General features: G+C 41.5%; 3 protein-coding genes across 3 annotated transcripts in view; all 3 read left to right on the top strand.

The window, feature by feature from the left end:
* LOC129743413 (ER membrane protein complex subunit 4) overlaps window positions 1-1,161 on the top strand; it is a 22,460-nt gene extending 21,299 nt beyond the window's left edge. Inside the window, exon 3 of the mRNA XM_055735447.1 lies at window positions 1,076-1,161. Coding sequence (XP_055591422.1) covers window positions 1,076-1,161 — 86 coding nt within the window. The remainder of the gene's footprint in view (window positions 1-1,075) is intronic.
* LOC129743412 (uncharacterized) overlaps window positions 1-2,804 on the top strand; it is a 9,649-nt gene extending 6,845 nt beyond the window's left edge. The window contains exon 2 of the mRNA XM_055735446.1: window positions 1,076-2,804. Within this exon, the coding sequence (XP_055591421.1) occupies window positions 1,338-2,804 (1,467 nt within the window). The 5' untranslated portion in view covers window positions 1,076-1,337. The remainder of the gene's footprint in view (window positions 1-1,075) is intronic.
* Window positions 2,805-8,704: 5,900 nt separating this feature from the next.
* LOC129743410 (uncharacterized) lies at window positions 8,705-13,945 on the top strand. The gene has a single exon (XM_055735445.1). The coding sequence runs from the start codon at window positions 8,705-8,707 to the stop codon at window positions 13,943-13,945; it is 5,241 nt and encodes a 1,746-aa protein (XP_055591420.1).
* The last annotated feature ends 369 nt before the right edge of the window (window positions 13,946-14,314 follow it).

Here is a 14,314-nt window from a genome sequence, read left to right as displayed (position 1 = left end):
TTATGCAGTAAAAATTGCATGAAGCTACCCCCCCCCCCCCCCTCCCCCCCTTTTCCTTTCTTATCGCTGAACGAAGGTAGGGATCTCAAATAAACAAGAAACTCTTTTAAACCAAATTTCACATTGATTGTTGCGAATTTGTTGCTTTATGAAACGAAGGGCTAAGGATGATCAGTTTACTGAAGCAATAAAAAAAATCAAGCGAAACGCTAAACTTTCTACTGCATTATAAACCAAAAAAACTAACTTGTTTTTTCAATAGTTTTTATTGTTCAAATAGTGCAAAAAATGAGATTATTTTTTTTATTTTTTTTTTTAAGATTTATAGATACATTGAAATTGTCTTGATTCATTTACAGTAAAAAAAAACTTCTTAACCATATATGGGCAGTAGAGGGTTTAAATCCATTTTTCACAATAAATAAGCGTTAATTATGGCTGTGCGTGCAATAATTATCTATTTGACACCCTGTATAAAGTGTATCATAAATCGCAACACGTTTTTTCTTGACACTTTGAAGATTAAATAAATGAAACGCCATATTTTTTGCAAACAAATCTGATAACATCAATTGTCCACTTACTGTTTGAGATAAATAAATCTCTTCCATCATGTATCGACCAACAACAGTCGGTGGACAATAACCGAGTTACGCCAAGACAATCACCTTTAGACGCCACCTCTCTTTCTGAAATACCTCCTAGAGAGGTACAATAAAGCGTTACAAATGACATAAATCACCTCAACTCTATGTGTGTTTAAGCGGCAAGCTATCGAGCTAGTTGAATGAACGTCTTTGAACATCTTTGCCAAACTTTTCTCCAATCTCCTTCGATTGCCGTTTTCCAATGACTGTTCGCTTTAAATTAAACTGCACACCAAATAACGAAAAAAATAATCAGATAGCTAAATCGGCGTTTAATTGGCCTGTGCGGCAAGCATCCACCGTGAATAAAACCCCGTTCGTCCGAGTTTGTCTACTTAGAGATGGCAGCAGCAACAGCAACCTATACCTAATGTGTAATTGTGTGATGCCTAATGCCTTCAAATCTTCCCCCCGAAAAAAATCAACAGCAGCAGCAGCTCCCCATATGGGTTTGTTCCGAAGACTGCAGCAACCCCGACTGGGCGTTGTCGTTAACAATGAACTGGTGGCCTAACCTAACCATGATCATGCGGTCACAATTAAATAAAAAGTGAAACTAATTATTAATTGATTGTGTTACGAGAGAAGATTTATTGCCACGCTGCTTGAGCTTAGGCTCTGAGCACAGTGAGGAGGCACAGAGAGAAAAGAGAGTGAAAAATATTGCACGGTGGCGTCCTGATCGTCGCCATGAAGAAGCACTACAGTGTCGAAATAGCCGGTAAGTACGGCGGCGGTCGATCGCCGTCCAATCTGCTGGACAAAATTACGCGGCGTTACTCCGCGATCGGAAGCCGGCTGATGCGTAAATCGCCGGGTCGTAAAAGTGGTGTCGCCGATCCGATCACCGGCAGTTATGATATGTCCGGTGGTCGGTCGGATGATTTTCGGCCGGAAATCGGTGTCCCGATACTGATATCCAAAACGATGAAGTTCGATTTTGACGACGAACCGGGCAATCCGCCGACAAACAACCTTAGCAGCAGCACCCTTGCCGTATCGCCTCGACAGTCCCAATCGCCGGTGCCCGTTTCGGTTGCCACCAGATCGACCTCGGATGACAGCGAGAACGATATCTTCGTCGATGCCAACAGCTCACTGCCCAACTTCAGTGATATCAAGTTCACTTTCCTGGCGACCGAAAGCAACAACAACCACAGGGATTGTCCGGATGAAAACAATAAGGAAAACATGCAGAAATCACGCTCCAAATCGGCCCACAACCTTCATCAGCCGGAACTCCGACTCAGCCTGGACAAAACCCCCTCGTTGAACTTTTCGGCATTGAGTAATGGAGGCCTCCAAACTACCTCGATCACCGTTCCCAACAGTCCGGCCGTGGACAGCATTTACGACTTCCCTCGCAGCACCAAAGTGGACGATTGCTCGTTCGATCTCGATCATGCCAATCTGATCCTGAACGAGATCAACCTCTCTCTAGTCAACGATGGCGGCGACGTCGATCACCACCCAGATCAGCATCTGTACCACAATGTGCCGCCACAATCGAACGGCGGAATTCTGCACAATCACGCGTTCGAATACGCCGGAAGCAACCAAAGTTTTCACTCCAACAGCACCCAGGAGGAGGAGTTCGATCTCAAGTCGGCTAGCTTCCAAAGCCTGGACGCACGCAACCTATTCCTGTCGATTGAAGAGCTAGAGGAAATCACTCGACAGATCAACGAGTCGTCCGACATCTTCAAGGAGACCAGCAACGAGTACTGCGAACACCGGAAGCAGCTCCATCCAACGGAAAGGCGACTGACCCTGCTCAAGAACAAATCCTCCCACAAACACTTCATCGATTTCGATAAGAAGAAAGCCAAGCTGACGCGGAAGTGGAGTGGGTTTAAGCATTGGATCGGCGAAGAGCAGGACAAGATTAAGGAAGTGGTTCAGAAGCATGCCGCAATGCAGCGGGTGGGTTTGGAGGGGAGCGGTGGAGGGACTGGCGGTGGCGGTAAAAAGCGGTTCAGTGATGGTGGGGGTAGTGAGGTGGGTGGTAGTGAAATGGCGGTGGCCGAGAGTGAGTTGAATGTTTCCGCTAGTGTGGTCGATAGTGAGAATAAAGATCGGAGTCACGACTCTGAGGAACGGGATGCTAGTAGGACCCGCAGTAATCACAACAACTCGGAGATTCTTGAGGTGAGTTGAAAGATTTTTTTTTATTGATGTTCGTAGAACGTAGAATCGTAGAACGGATTCTTATTTTTCCATTGTTTTTGACAACTTTTTCAATACCTTCATTCTGAAATCCAAAAAGTACGTTCTTTATTCAATCTAGTGAGAATTGTTAAAAGGAAGATTCTTGAAAGTATTTGGTTTGATCAAAATGAACATTATCTTAAGACTTTTTGAAAAAAGATACCGCTAATATTCCGTAGAATAATTAAACTCGTAGACTAGAATCACTAGAAAACATCTAAACCCATCTTTCGCTGAGACTGAATACATTTTATTCCTCCTTTTTTGAATACAGTGAGCTTAACATGAATAGTACCACTATGTTTTTTGCGTGTTAAAATATGATAGATTGAAAATCATCAAAAAATTCTCCAACAATTTGTTTTAAATTATTCAACGGATAAATCAAGCATAAGTTTACTTTTTTGGACGAAGCAATTGGCGTTGAGGACCAAAAATATGAAAAAAAAAAAAAAAAAAGAAGTGAAATGAGAATAGTACCTACCACTAGTGTTTTTCTACAAAAATCAAGATTATTTCTTAATATTTCCGGTTTAAAAGTTTGAACCATTTGAATAGATAACTGCATATTTAGGAAATTTTCTTTTTTTCCGATGGTGATTAAGGGATTTTTGAGAGGTTTTCCTCTAGCACTAAGGAATTTTACATTTCATCTATAAACCTTTATCCAACTGCTTATTTTTTTCATTAACATGACGCGAAATGATATAACACACGTTCTTGATTGATTTTGGTTTAGCTTAGTGGTTTTCAAAGTTTTCTCTGAAAATTTCGGAGAACGTCTTTCAAATCCAGTAAACCTCCAAAAAGGTAAAAACATTTAAAAAAAAAATTTAGATATTTATTACCATTTATATTTTTATAAATAAAACTTAAATAGTTGCCAGTGAAAACTTGGACCCGATATTTGATGTACTAAATACTGTTGTTTATCTATCTATATATATAAAAAGTAATTTCCGTTTGTTCGTTTGTATGTTTGTCTTCAATAGGCTCAGCTGCCTTAAGAGCTAGAGAGCTGAAATTTGGCATGGGTGCTCATTAGGACCAGGAATGATGAAAAATGTTTTTAGATTTTCGGATGACCCCTTTTGAAGGCGGTTGTCCATACAACAACGGTTTCATTCCCCCAAACCAAAAGTCATGGCACCCATTTTTTGAACCGACTTTCGTTTCCGTTCGTTCGTTGGCGGGATTATTTTCACCATCACCATGGGCAGGCTATTAGAAACGACCATCCAGAGCTCACATGTACTGGATAGCTAATCGAAGCTTGCTGAGCATTAAAAATTTGAAAGTGAAAATTTTGGCGGGTGTTTTTTGTACCTTCTACTGTTCAAAGCACATGCTACCGGTACGAGATATTTGGATACAATTATAAGCCTACATTTTGATTGAAGAATACAACTAGCCTGTTAGGAATATATTGACTAGAATAGTAGTGGCTTTCAAAGTGCTCTTTACCGCTGCTGGGTCAACGCTTTGAAGGTCAACCATTTTTATATTTTTCGAATTCCTCATAGAGATAGAAAAATTTTTTAGATTCAGAGTTTATAAGTTCAAGGCTGCGATTTTAATGCGTCAATTGGAATTTTGATGGGGGATTAGAAAATTGATAAGATAATAAAATTTCAGGATTTGAGTTTTATCCAATTCGATTTCACTTATCAATTTCTAACTTTTGAGTTATCATTGATGACCAATGTGGTCTATTCTACCATCCATTAAAGGGATGTTTGTGCCCATGAAAAAAAAAAACAGAACTAAAAAAAACCTTTTTCATAATATAGAAATGGTGTTTTCGAAATGATTTATTTTCGATAACTTCAAAAAGCTATTAGTAGAACTTCCAACATTTAAGGTAAACTAATAATAAAACAGTGCGAAATTTAGAAGCGAAAAAAATACACACATGCAATTGAAAACATGCAAAGTGAGTTTCCAACATGCTCAACAAAATCATCCATATTGAAAAGTGGGATAATCTTCAACAGATATTTTCATTAGATAAGGGATGGAAAAGATAAAAAAGCAGTTTAATCTTTTGAAGATAAAACTATTAGACCACATCTATTCAAGCTTCCGCAACAAGCGAGGTGGTTAGACCAAGTGGAGCGTGATCTGGCGAACGTGGGGTGCCCGAGAAATTGGAGAACGGTTGCTATGAACCGAGTGAATTTTAGGAATTATGTTCGTCAAGTTATGTCGTGAGACGGAATACTATGTAAATAAAAAACTATTCAAGCTTCCTAAGAAATGATGTTTGTAAAAAAATGAGGTATCAAATTCAAAAAAAGGGGCCGGCAATGGGGTCGTCCATATTAACCTTACATTATTTTTTAAATATCGTCGTTTTTATACATCGGATTGGGATGAAAATTTGCTCACGGTAGTTTTCAGAGACGGAAAATCGACTTCAGATATCAAAGATTGTATAAGAGGCCACCAAAAGGATTTAAACTTTTTGGCAATAATTGCGTTGTTATGCGACGATCGACTCGAAATTTTTACACGGGTTTTTTATTTGACACGGGCAATCAATTCCTGATTTCAAATGAAGTAGCAGACGACAGAAGAGGTGTTCGTCAAATATATTTGCAATTATAACTTAACAATTAATTCGGAAAGCATCTGGAAAATATTTGGCTATTGACTTTCATACAAACTGTTCATGGCATATTCCAAGTTGAAAGCGAAACGGAGTTCGTATGGGATCAGCTAGTTATATACTAAATAATAAGTCCATGTACTTTTACTGAAAAAAACTGTAGTTTTTCTTCACATATTTTTGTCGAATTTTTGCAATTTTGTTATTTTTCCAAATTTGGTTTCAATGTTTATTTTATTCAGATTTTCAACACATTGATTAAATTTTCACATAATCTTGCACGATAGGTTTGATGTCTTCGGGTGAAATGTTCATGATAATAAAAGCTATCTTATCGTTTAGTTGATGATATTCTATCTTAATGTTTGAATTCATTTTAGAAAGGCACAAAATTGAAAATATACGTCGGTAAAATTATGATAAGTTCACCTTATCTTGATTACAATAACTTCAAAAATTATATGTTTGAAAATTTTCTAAATTAAAGATTAGAAAACGCCCTATCTAATGCACTATTCGCAAGAATAATTCATCGGGTGGTCCAACAATTTATATCTTAAGTTTTGTGTGAAAAAACACGTTTCTTCATTCAATTTATCCAAAAAACATCAAATTTCATATTTCTTAATAAAAAATTATGAAAATTTCTTTCAAACTCAACAAAACCAAAAGTTGAAGAGATATAACGATCTTCAAGGAATATTAAAAAATTCTAAATAAATTCGAATTTGAAAAAATATTGAAATTGAATAAAAAAAAATAGCCGTAATAACCGTAATAACCATACATGCTTTCGGCAACACTATAAATATGTGTTTTCTACGTATGTTTGAATCTGAAAGAGAAGCAGTGTTGATTTCAGTGATAATAGTTTTGAAGAATTTTATCATTTTATTGTATCTTCTTTAATATCTTTAATCGGTAAGAAAATATTAAAATAATTGAAATTCACTTTTCAATTTATCTGTTTTGAAAGAATATCAAATATTTTTACTTATATAATCTTTGTTATATTGTTCACAAATTACAATAAACAATTTCTGCTACGACCTATTATTAGTCGTTATTCAGTGTCAAAAAATATAAGGCTTTAAAAAAAGAAATTTAGCCGTTTCTGGCTTTTGTAACTTTGCTTTTCCAGTATTTTCCGCATATACATATGTAATTCAAGTTCATATATGTAGGTATTTCTTGCTTTCGAAAATATTTACTGTAGAAAATTTTTTAAAATCGCTCCTAGAGTAGTTTCTGTCTGAGCACCACCTGAGAACTCTCCTTGAATCTTCCATGGATATATATGGCTAACTCTTCCGAGCACTGAGTATTTCAAAATTTTTGCTCGATTTCTGAAAAAAAAAAGAAAAAAAGTTCAAAAAATAAAGAAATACTTAAATAGGGGTACTGATGAATAATAAAGCTGTTCATAAACCTGTTTATAATTTATGTTAGTTATTGTATATTTTCATGGAATAGTTTAGATAAAAAATTGAAATGATCACATTAGCTGAACAAAAATATCTCATGTTTATGCATAAAAGTAACTCAGTTACATAAGGAAATTGATTTTTGGTGTAGTTAAAGTAAAAAATTAATGGCATTACTTAAGTTATTTGCTTTAAAAAAAAAGATCCCACACTAAACAGTAGGTTTCCAGTCTAAGAATGAGTTACTGAGAAAAATGTTAAATTTCATAATAAATACAAAAAACATGCCTCACAAAAAGTTGAATAACTTGTTCATTAGCAAATATTAACAACTACTTTTTGTTTTTTTTTTCAAAAAGTTGAAACCTAGTTCTTTATTTTAATATGTAACTCAACGCGGAATTTCGCTGAAAAACTATACTTTAAGATGTTTGAAATTGGTGAAAATCTGTGATTTTTTATGTCAAATTATTCTTGGTACAATTTATTTTGCAAATTTAATATGTTCAAAGTTAATAACAATTCAAAAAAATTGTATTTGGTTAACGTTTATCTTGAACAGATTCTTTTCTACAGAGCGATAAAGATCTCTCTTATTATTTCCTCATATTTCAAAAATTATTAACCCTAACTTCCCCTACTAAGTAAGTGGCACAGAAAATCGATTTTTTCATCTTTGAATCTTTGAAAGATTTGAAATGGGCTATCAATCTCGTTTCCAAAAATATAAATATGAATATGTTTGTCCAAGAAATGAAAAATGAGGTTTTATCATAAGTTTTATAGGTGCGTGCTACAAACATTTCCTCTCGAAATCAGATTTGGTTGAAAACAAAAAAAAATGAATGTAAAATCTTGAAAAATTAAAAAAAAATATGTACCAAAAACTTGTTTCGCAAGATCTGTGAAATAATACTTTTTTCACATTTTTGATAATCGTGTAAAATGCTCAACAGTTTTGTTAAAGAGGTTCTTTGAGATTCGAGGACAAAACTTTTGCTCATTCAGTCTTATACGGTAAAATGTTTGTGTTCGATGCACACTGAGAAAATCGTGCACGAATAAAGTGGCGCTATCTGGTCCTGGGAAAGCGAAGCAGCCCAGTGAATTTTCATTGTTTTTCCACTGGGGCATGCTGTCAGACCAAAGGCGTTAGCAGCAGTGGGCTGCGAGGAAAACGACAAAGATTAATTTCCGCTCTTTTCATCAGGCCCACTATAAAAGGCCCTGTAGGAAAACGCGTGGCCTCTTTTTCCGACAGTGGCGGCCGAGCAGAAAATATCAACAAACCGACCCAGCAGAGCAGTGCGATTGGCGAGCAAACAAGTTAAATGTTTAAATTAAAAGTTGATTATTGTGTTGTAAATAGTTATATATAAATAAGTAAATAGTAAATTAAATTAATGTAGTTCTGAAATATAAGTGGCTAAATTAAAATAAGTGGAAAAATAAACTTACCTGCACGAATTAAAACCGAACCTGGGACTTACCTGTTTACCTACCTGAAACGAGAGAAGAAACCTGCGAGAACCTGAAAAGAAATTAACTGAGGAGGAAAACCAACGACAAATAAAAAGGTACTTCCGTTCATGGTCCTTCGAACCGGATGCCCGTCGAACTCCGAGCGTCCGGAACTACTTTACATTCTGGAAGGTACCCTTTTCATCTCGACGTTGGTGGAGTGAGCTGCAATCAATTTACAATTATCCAAGGCATTGAAATTGCCTCGAGAAGGTAATTAATATTCCAACCACCTCTATTTTGGTACGTTTTGTGCTCCGCTGGGAATTTATCTTGCAGATTAACGCACGTGCATGATGGCTACGGAACGGCGTATCAAGTCGCTCAAAATGCGACTTCGAAGTATCGAGACGTCGTTCAACCTAATCAAAGTCTTCGTTGAAAACTTCGACGAAGAAACTCAGTCGATGGAAGTTCCCGTTCGGCTGGAGAACCTGGCCGTGTTGTGGGTGGACTTCGGCAAAACGCAAGCCGAACTTGAAGCCGCTGATGTAGACGACAATGCGGTGATGGAACATCAGCTGAAGCAGCGGGCCCAGTTCGAGACGGACTACTACCGGGTGAAGGGTTTCTTACTGTCCGTCAATAAAAATACGTCGCCTCAGAGCTCCCAATCTTGTCACTCCGGTGCACATTTCCCTACTTCTTCGCAAATTCGGCTCCCAGATGTAAAACTTCCTGTTTTTAATGGCGCTCTCGAAAATTGGTTGAATTTCCATGATTTATTTATTTCGTTGGTGCATTCGTCGACTGAATTGTCCAATATTCAGAAGTTTTACTATTTGCGTTCGTCATTAGCGGGGGATGCGTTGAAGCTGGTACAAACGATTGCGATTAGCGCCAACAATTATCCAGTTGCATGGAACTTGCTGATTGACCACTTCCAAAATCCTGCACGTCTGAAGCAAGCCTATGTCGACTCCCTTTTTGAGTTCGCTCCGTTGAAAAAGGAATCTGCAAGTGATCTTCATTCTCTGGTGGAACGATTCGAAGCTAATGTCCGCATCTTGAAGCAGTTGGGAGAGAGAACCGAGTTTTGGGACGTATTGCTGATTCGTATGCTCAGTATTCGTCTTGACCCCACTACACGAAGGGATTGGGAAGAATTTTCGTCGACTCATGAGGCAGCTACCTTCCCAGATCTGGTCAGCTTTCTTCAGCGGAGGGTCACCGTTTTGCAGAGTGTGAGCAACGTTCAACTGGACACTTCCTCTTCTTCGGCACCCAAAAAAACGGTTCATCGATCAGCAATTATCAGCAATGGAGCCACTCAATTCTCACCTCGCCAATGTTTCGCCTGCTCTGAACACCATCCACTTTATCTATGCCAGACGTTCGCCAAGATGACCATCGAAGATAAAGACAAACTAGTACGCCGTCAACAACTCTGTCGGAACTGCCTACGGAAGGGACATCAATCGAGAAGTTGTCAATCGAAAAACTGCTGTCGAAAATGCCGAGGGCGCCACCATAGTCAACTCTGCAGCACAGGTACCAGCCAGGGTGAATCCAGCAAGCCGAGACCCGAGGGGAATACGTCGAGGGATTCTAACCCTACCAGCGAAGAAGTGTCATCATTGTCTGCAGCAGTCGGGAAACTTCCCAAGAAGGGTCACCCTAACAAGGTGCTTCTAGCAACGGCCGTGATCAAACTGACGGATGATTACGGCAATACTCACTTCGCCAGAGCGCTCCTCGACTCGGGTAGCGAATGCAACTTCATCACCGAGTCATTTGCGCAAAAACTCAAAGTTCGTCGCACCAAAGTTCACCTCTCCATCTCCGGAATTGGTCAGTCATCCACTCAATCTCGCTCCAAGCTTCGCACCACCATTCACTCTCGAGTTACCGGATTTTCGACCATCGTAGAGCTCCTCGTATTGCCAAAACTCACTCTAAGTTTGCCTTCCGCCACTTTAGACATTTCTAATTGGAACCTTCCGAAAGAAATTGAACTCGCAGATCCTAACTTTTACCAAAGCAACCCTATCGACATCGTCCTTGGTGCAGAAATATTCTTCGATCTTTTCAAACCGCCTGGCAGAATTCCACTTGGAGATTCACTGCCTGTTCTTGTGAATTCTGTTCTGGGATGGGTTGTTTCTGGGAAAGTTACCAACTCTACTGCTACGAGCTCCGTTATCGCCAATCTTGCAACCGTCGCAGATATTTACCGCCTCATGCAACGATTCTGGATCATCGAAGAGGCAGATTCAGGTCCTTGTATGTCGGTGGAAGAAGCAGCCTGCGAAAAGCACTTTTCGCAGAACGTTCAACGCACCCCAGAAGGTCGATACATCGTTCGATTGCCGTTCAAGGAACCTGTTTCCAGCGTAGGCGACAATCGCAGCATCGCACAACGTCGATTCCGGATGGTCGAGTCTCGCTTGCAACGAGACACTAATCTACAGGCTCAGTATCACGACTTCATGGCCGAATACGTCACCTTAGGGCACATGCAGCGAGTAGACACTTCTACTCCACCTACCCAGCAGTATTACCTTCCTCATCATGCGGTGATTCGTGAAGATAGCTCGACTACCAAGGTGCGAGTCGTCTTCGACGCGTCGTGCAAGTCAGGATCTGGCAAATCGCTCAACGACGTGCTCATGGTCGGGGCAGTCATCCAAGACGACCTTCGTTCCATCATCCTGAGAACCAGAATCAATCCCGTTTTGCTCATCGCCGACATCCAAAAAATGTACCGTCAAATCTTGGTCGACGAAAGAGACACTCCTCTCCAGCGGATTCTTTGGCGAAGTTCACCGGACGAGCCTGTCAGCACATTTGAGCTGAAAACGGTCACCTACGGCACAGCTAGTGCACCATTCCTGGCCACCAGAACCCTACAACAACTGGCAGACGACGAAAAAGCGGATTTTCCTTTGGGCGCGGCGATTCTGAAGAGAGATGTGTACGTAGACGACCTGGTTACTAGCGGAAGGACTCCTGAAGAACTGGCGGAAGTAAGGAATCAACTTGACCAATTGTGCCGACGAGGAGGTTTTGAATTCCGGAAATTTGCGTCGAATATCGAGTCCGTTCTTGATGGCATTCCTTCCGAGCGACGCGCGCTTCAATCATCAGTCGAGCTCGCAGCTGATCAGACCATCAAAACCTTGGGGTTGCACTGGGAACCAGCTTCGGATCACTTTCGGTTCCAAATTCGGTTACCTGAACACTCTCGAGACGTGATTCTCTGCAAAAGGTTGGCCTTATCACAAATCGCCCAGCTGTTCGACCCGTTGGGATTGGTAGGCCCTGTCATCGTTACTGCGAAAATGTTTATGCAGACTCTGTGGAGTCTGAACTCCGACGACGGCAAGCCATGGGGATGGGATCAACCCCTACCACCATCTCTGACCACGTATTGGCAAAACTACTATGCGCAATTACCTGTCCTTGATCAGCTTCGAATCCCACGATGCGTCGTGCTTCCCGAATTTGAATCCATCCAGCTACACCTGTTTTCTGACGCTTCAGAAAACGCCTACGGGGCCTGTGCCTACTTCCGATCAAAGGACTCATCAGGTTCTATTTCAGTCGGCCTTCTCACGGCCAAATCCAAAGTCGCTCCTCTGAAAAAACGTAGCATTCCCCGGCTTGAACTCTGTGGGGCTCTCGAGGCAGCCCAATTGTACCAGAAAATCTCTTCAACCTTCGGAAGGAAGTTCGATACATTCTTCTGGGTCGACTCAACCACGGTGCTTGCCTGGCTGAAGGCGACTCCTTCAGTCTGGACAACTTTCGTGGCCAATCGGGTTTCAAAAATCCAGCTTGCAACAGTCGGCGCTTCCTGGAATCATGTTGCTGGTCAAGAGAACCCTGCTGACCATTTGTCTCGAGGAATTGACGCCAAAACGCTGATCTCCTGCAAACTGTGGTGGAATGGACCAAATTGGCTTCGGGCCGATGACTTTTTGCAGCTGACATCGCCATCAAGCACCTCCTTCGAGACCCATCTAGAATTCCGCACATCCAAACCGGTCGGCCTAACAGCCTCAGCAGACAGTTCCTTCATCGACACCTTTGTTGGCCGATTCTCGAAATACCAAACCATGCTACGCGTCACAGCATTCTGCCTCAGGTTGTCACGCAAGTCTCGAAGCGCAGAAGCCAGAAAAAGAACGTTCCTCTCAGCGACGGAAATTCGCGATGCCGAGAATGCTCTCATACGATTGGTGCAAGCTCAAGAATTCTCCGAGCACGTAGCAGCCCTGCAAGCATCGAAGCCAGCTCCAATCAGGTCCCAACTCCGATGGTTTACGCCGTTCCTGGATGCAGATCGCCTGATGCGTGTTGGAGGACGAATCGACAAATCAGCTCTAAATTACGACGCCAAGCACCAAATTCTTCTTCCGTACAATCATCGATTCTCCGCCCTGTTAGTGGAGTGCTTACACGAAAGGCATTTGCACGCAGCACCTCAATTGCTGCTTGGAATCCTTCGATTACGGTACTGGATCACAGGGGCCAGAAAGCTGGCCAAAACAGTAGTTCATCGCTGCATAATATGCGTCCGAGCTCGCCCTAAATTGGTTGAACAATTTATGGCAGAGCTACCAAAGGAACGCGTCGTTGCTGCCCGACCATTTTCGGTTTCCGGTGTCGATTATTGGGGCCCGATCCTGCTCAAACCTCCTCATCGTCGAGCAGCCCCAATCAAGGCATTTGTAGCGGTGTTCGTCTGCTTCACTACGAAGGCTGTCCATATCGAACTCGTTTTCGATTTGACGACAGCCAAATTCATCCAAGCTCTACGCCGGTTCGTATCCCGCCGAGGTCCACCATCAGACATCTACAGCGACAATGGAAGAAACTTTCTTGGTGCCAGCAATGAATTGCGCAAACTTCTTCGCTCGTCCGACCACTCACAAGGAGTTGCAACCGAATGCTCCGATTCCAACATCAGGTGGCATTTTAATCCGCCTCGAGCATCTCATTTCGGCGGATTATGGGAATCCGCAATTAATTCCGCCCAAAAGCACTTCCTTCGAGTCGTCCGTGATCGCCCATTGGCTTATGACGATATGGATACCTTATTGTGCCAGATAGAGTGCTGCCTCAATTCGCGCCCGATTACTCCAATGAGCGACGATCCGTCTGATTTCGAGCCGCTAACTCCAGGGCATTTTCTGGTGGGTACGTCCTTGAAATCCGTTCCAGATGAAAACCTGAATGACATCCCATCAAACTATCTTCGGAAGTGGCAGCAAACTCAAAAGCTGCTGCAGGACATCTGGCGTCGATGGCATCTGGAATATTTGTCATCATTAGCACAAAGAGCAAAGTGGCACAACTCACCTGTGATACTCAAAGAAAACCAGCTCGTCCTTCTCAAGGAGGATGGGATTCCACCAATTCGCTGGCCAACGGCCAGAATTTCGAAATTGCATCCAGGGACTGATGGCATCACAAGAGTCGTTACTCTGCAGACCCCGAAAGGCTCTTGTACCCGTCCGGTGGCGAAAGTTTGCCTTTTGCCAATTGCGTCATCGTCGGAGGAAATTAAAAAACCGCCCGCCGCTGACCAATAAGCAGCAGACAAAATTTGCTGCACTTCGACACCTGCAACCATCCACCGTTTCTGCTACAATCATCATCACAACACTTTCACTTCATATCGGCGCTGAATTTGTTTCCTGTTGCCGATTGCATCACCACCGGAGAAGCTAAAAACACTACCGGCGTTGACCAATCAGCGACAGAAACAGATTGTCATCAAATGGCCAAAACACTTCTAATCACTTCCGGCGGGTCCAGTTTTATTGAACCATACAAGGCACTTTGTCCTTTGGATCAGGTGAGTTCCTGTCCAAGGCTTTATTTTCACTTGAGGAGGTCTACCGGGTCTACTCTTTCAGACACTTTGCTCGTTCACCGAAACCCAAAACATAACAGCAGCC

The sequence above is a fragment of the Uranotaenia lowii genome, chromosome 2 (assembly GCF_029784155.1).
Source record: "Uranotaenia lowii strain MFRU-FL chromosome 2, ASM2978415v1, whole genome shotgun sequence".
In the NCBI taxonomy this organism is placed as follows: domain Eukaryota; kingdom Metazoa; phylum Arthropoda; class Insecta; order Diptera; family Culicidae; genus Uranotaenia; species Uranotaenia lowii.
This window is presented reverse-complemented; position numbering and strand designations above follow the sequence as displayed.

Excerpts from the sequence above, each read along its gene's own strand:
- LOC129743410 (XM_055735445.1), top strand. The coding sequence starts at position 8,705 with ATGGCTACGGAACGGCGTATCAAGTCGCTCAAAATGCGACTTCGAAGT.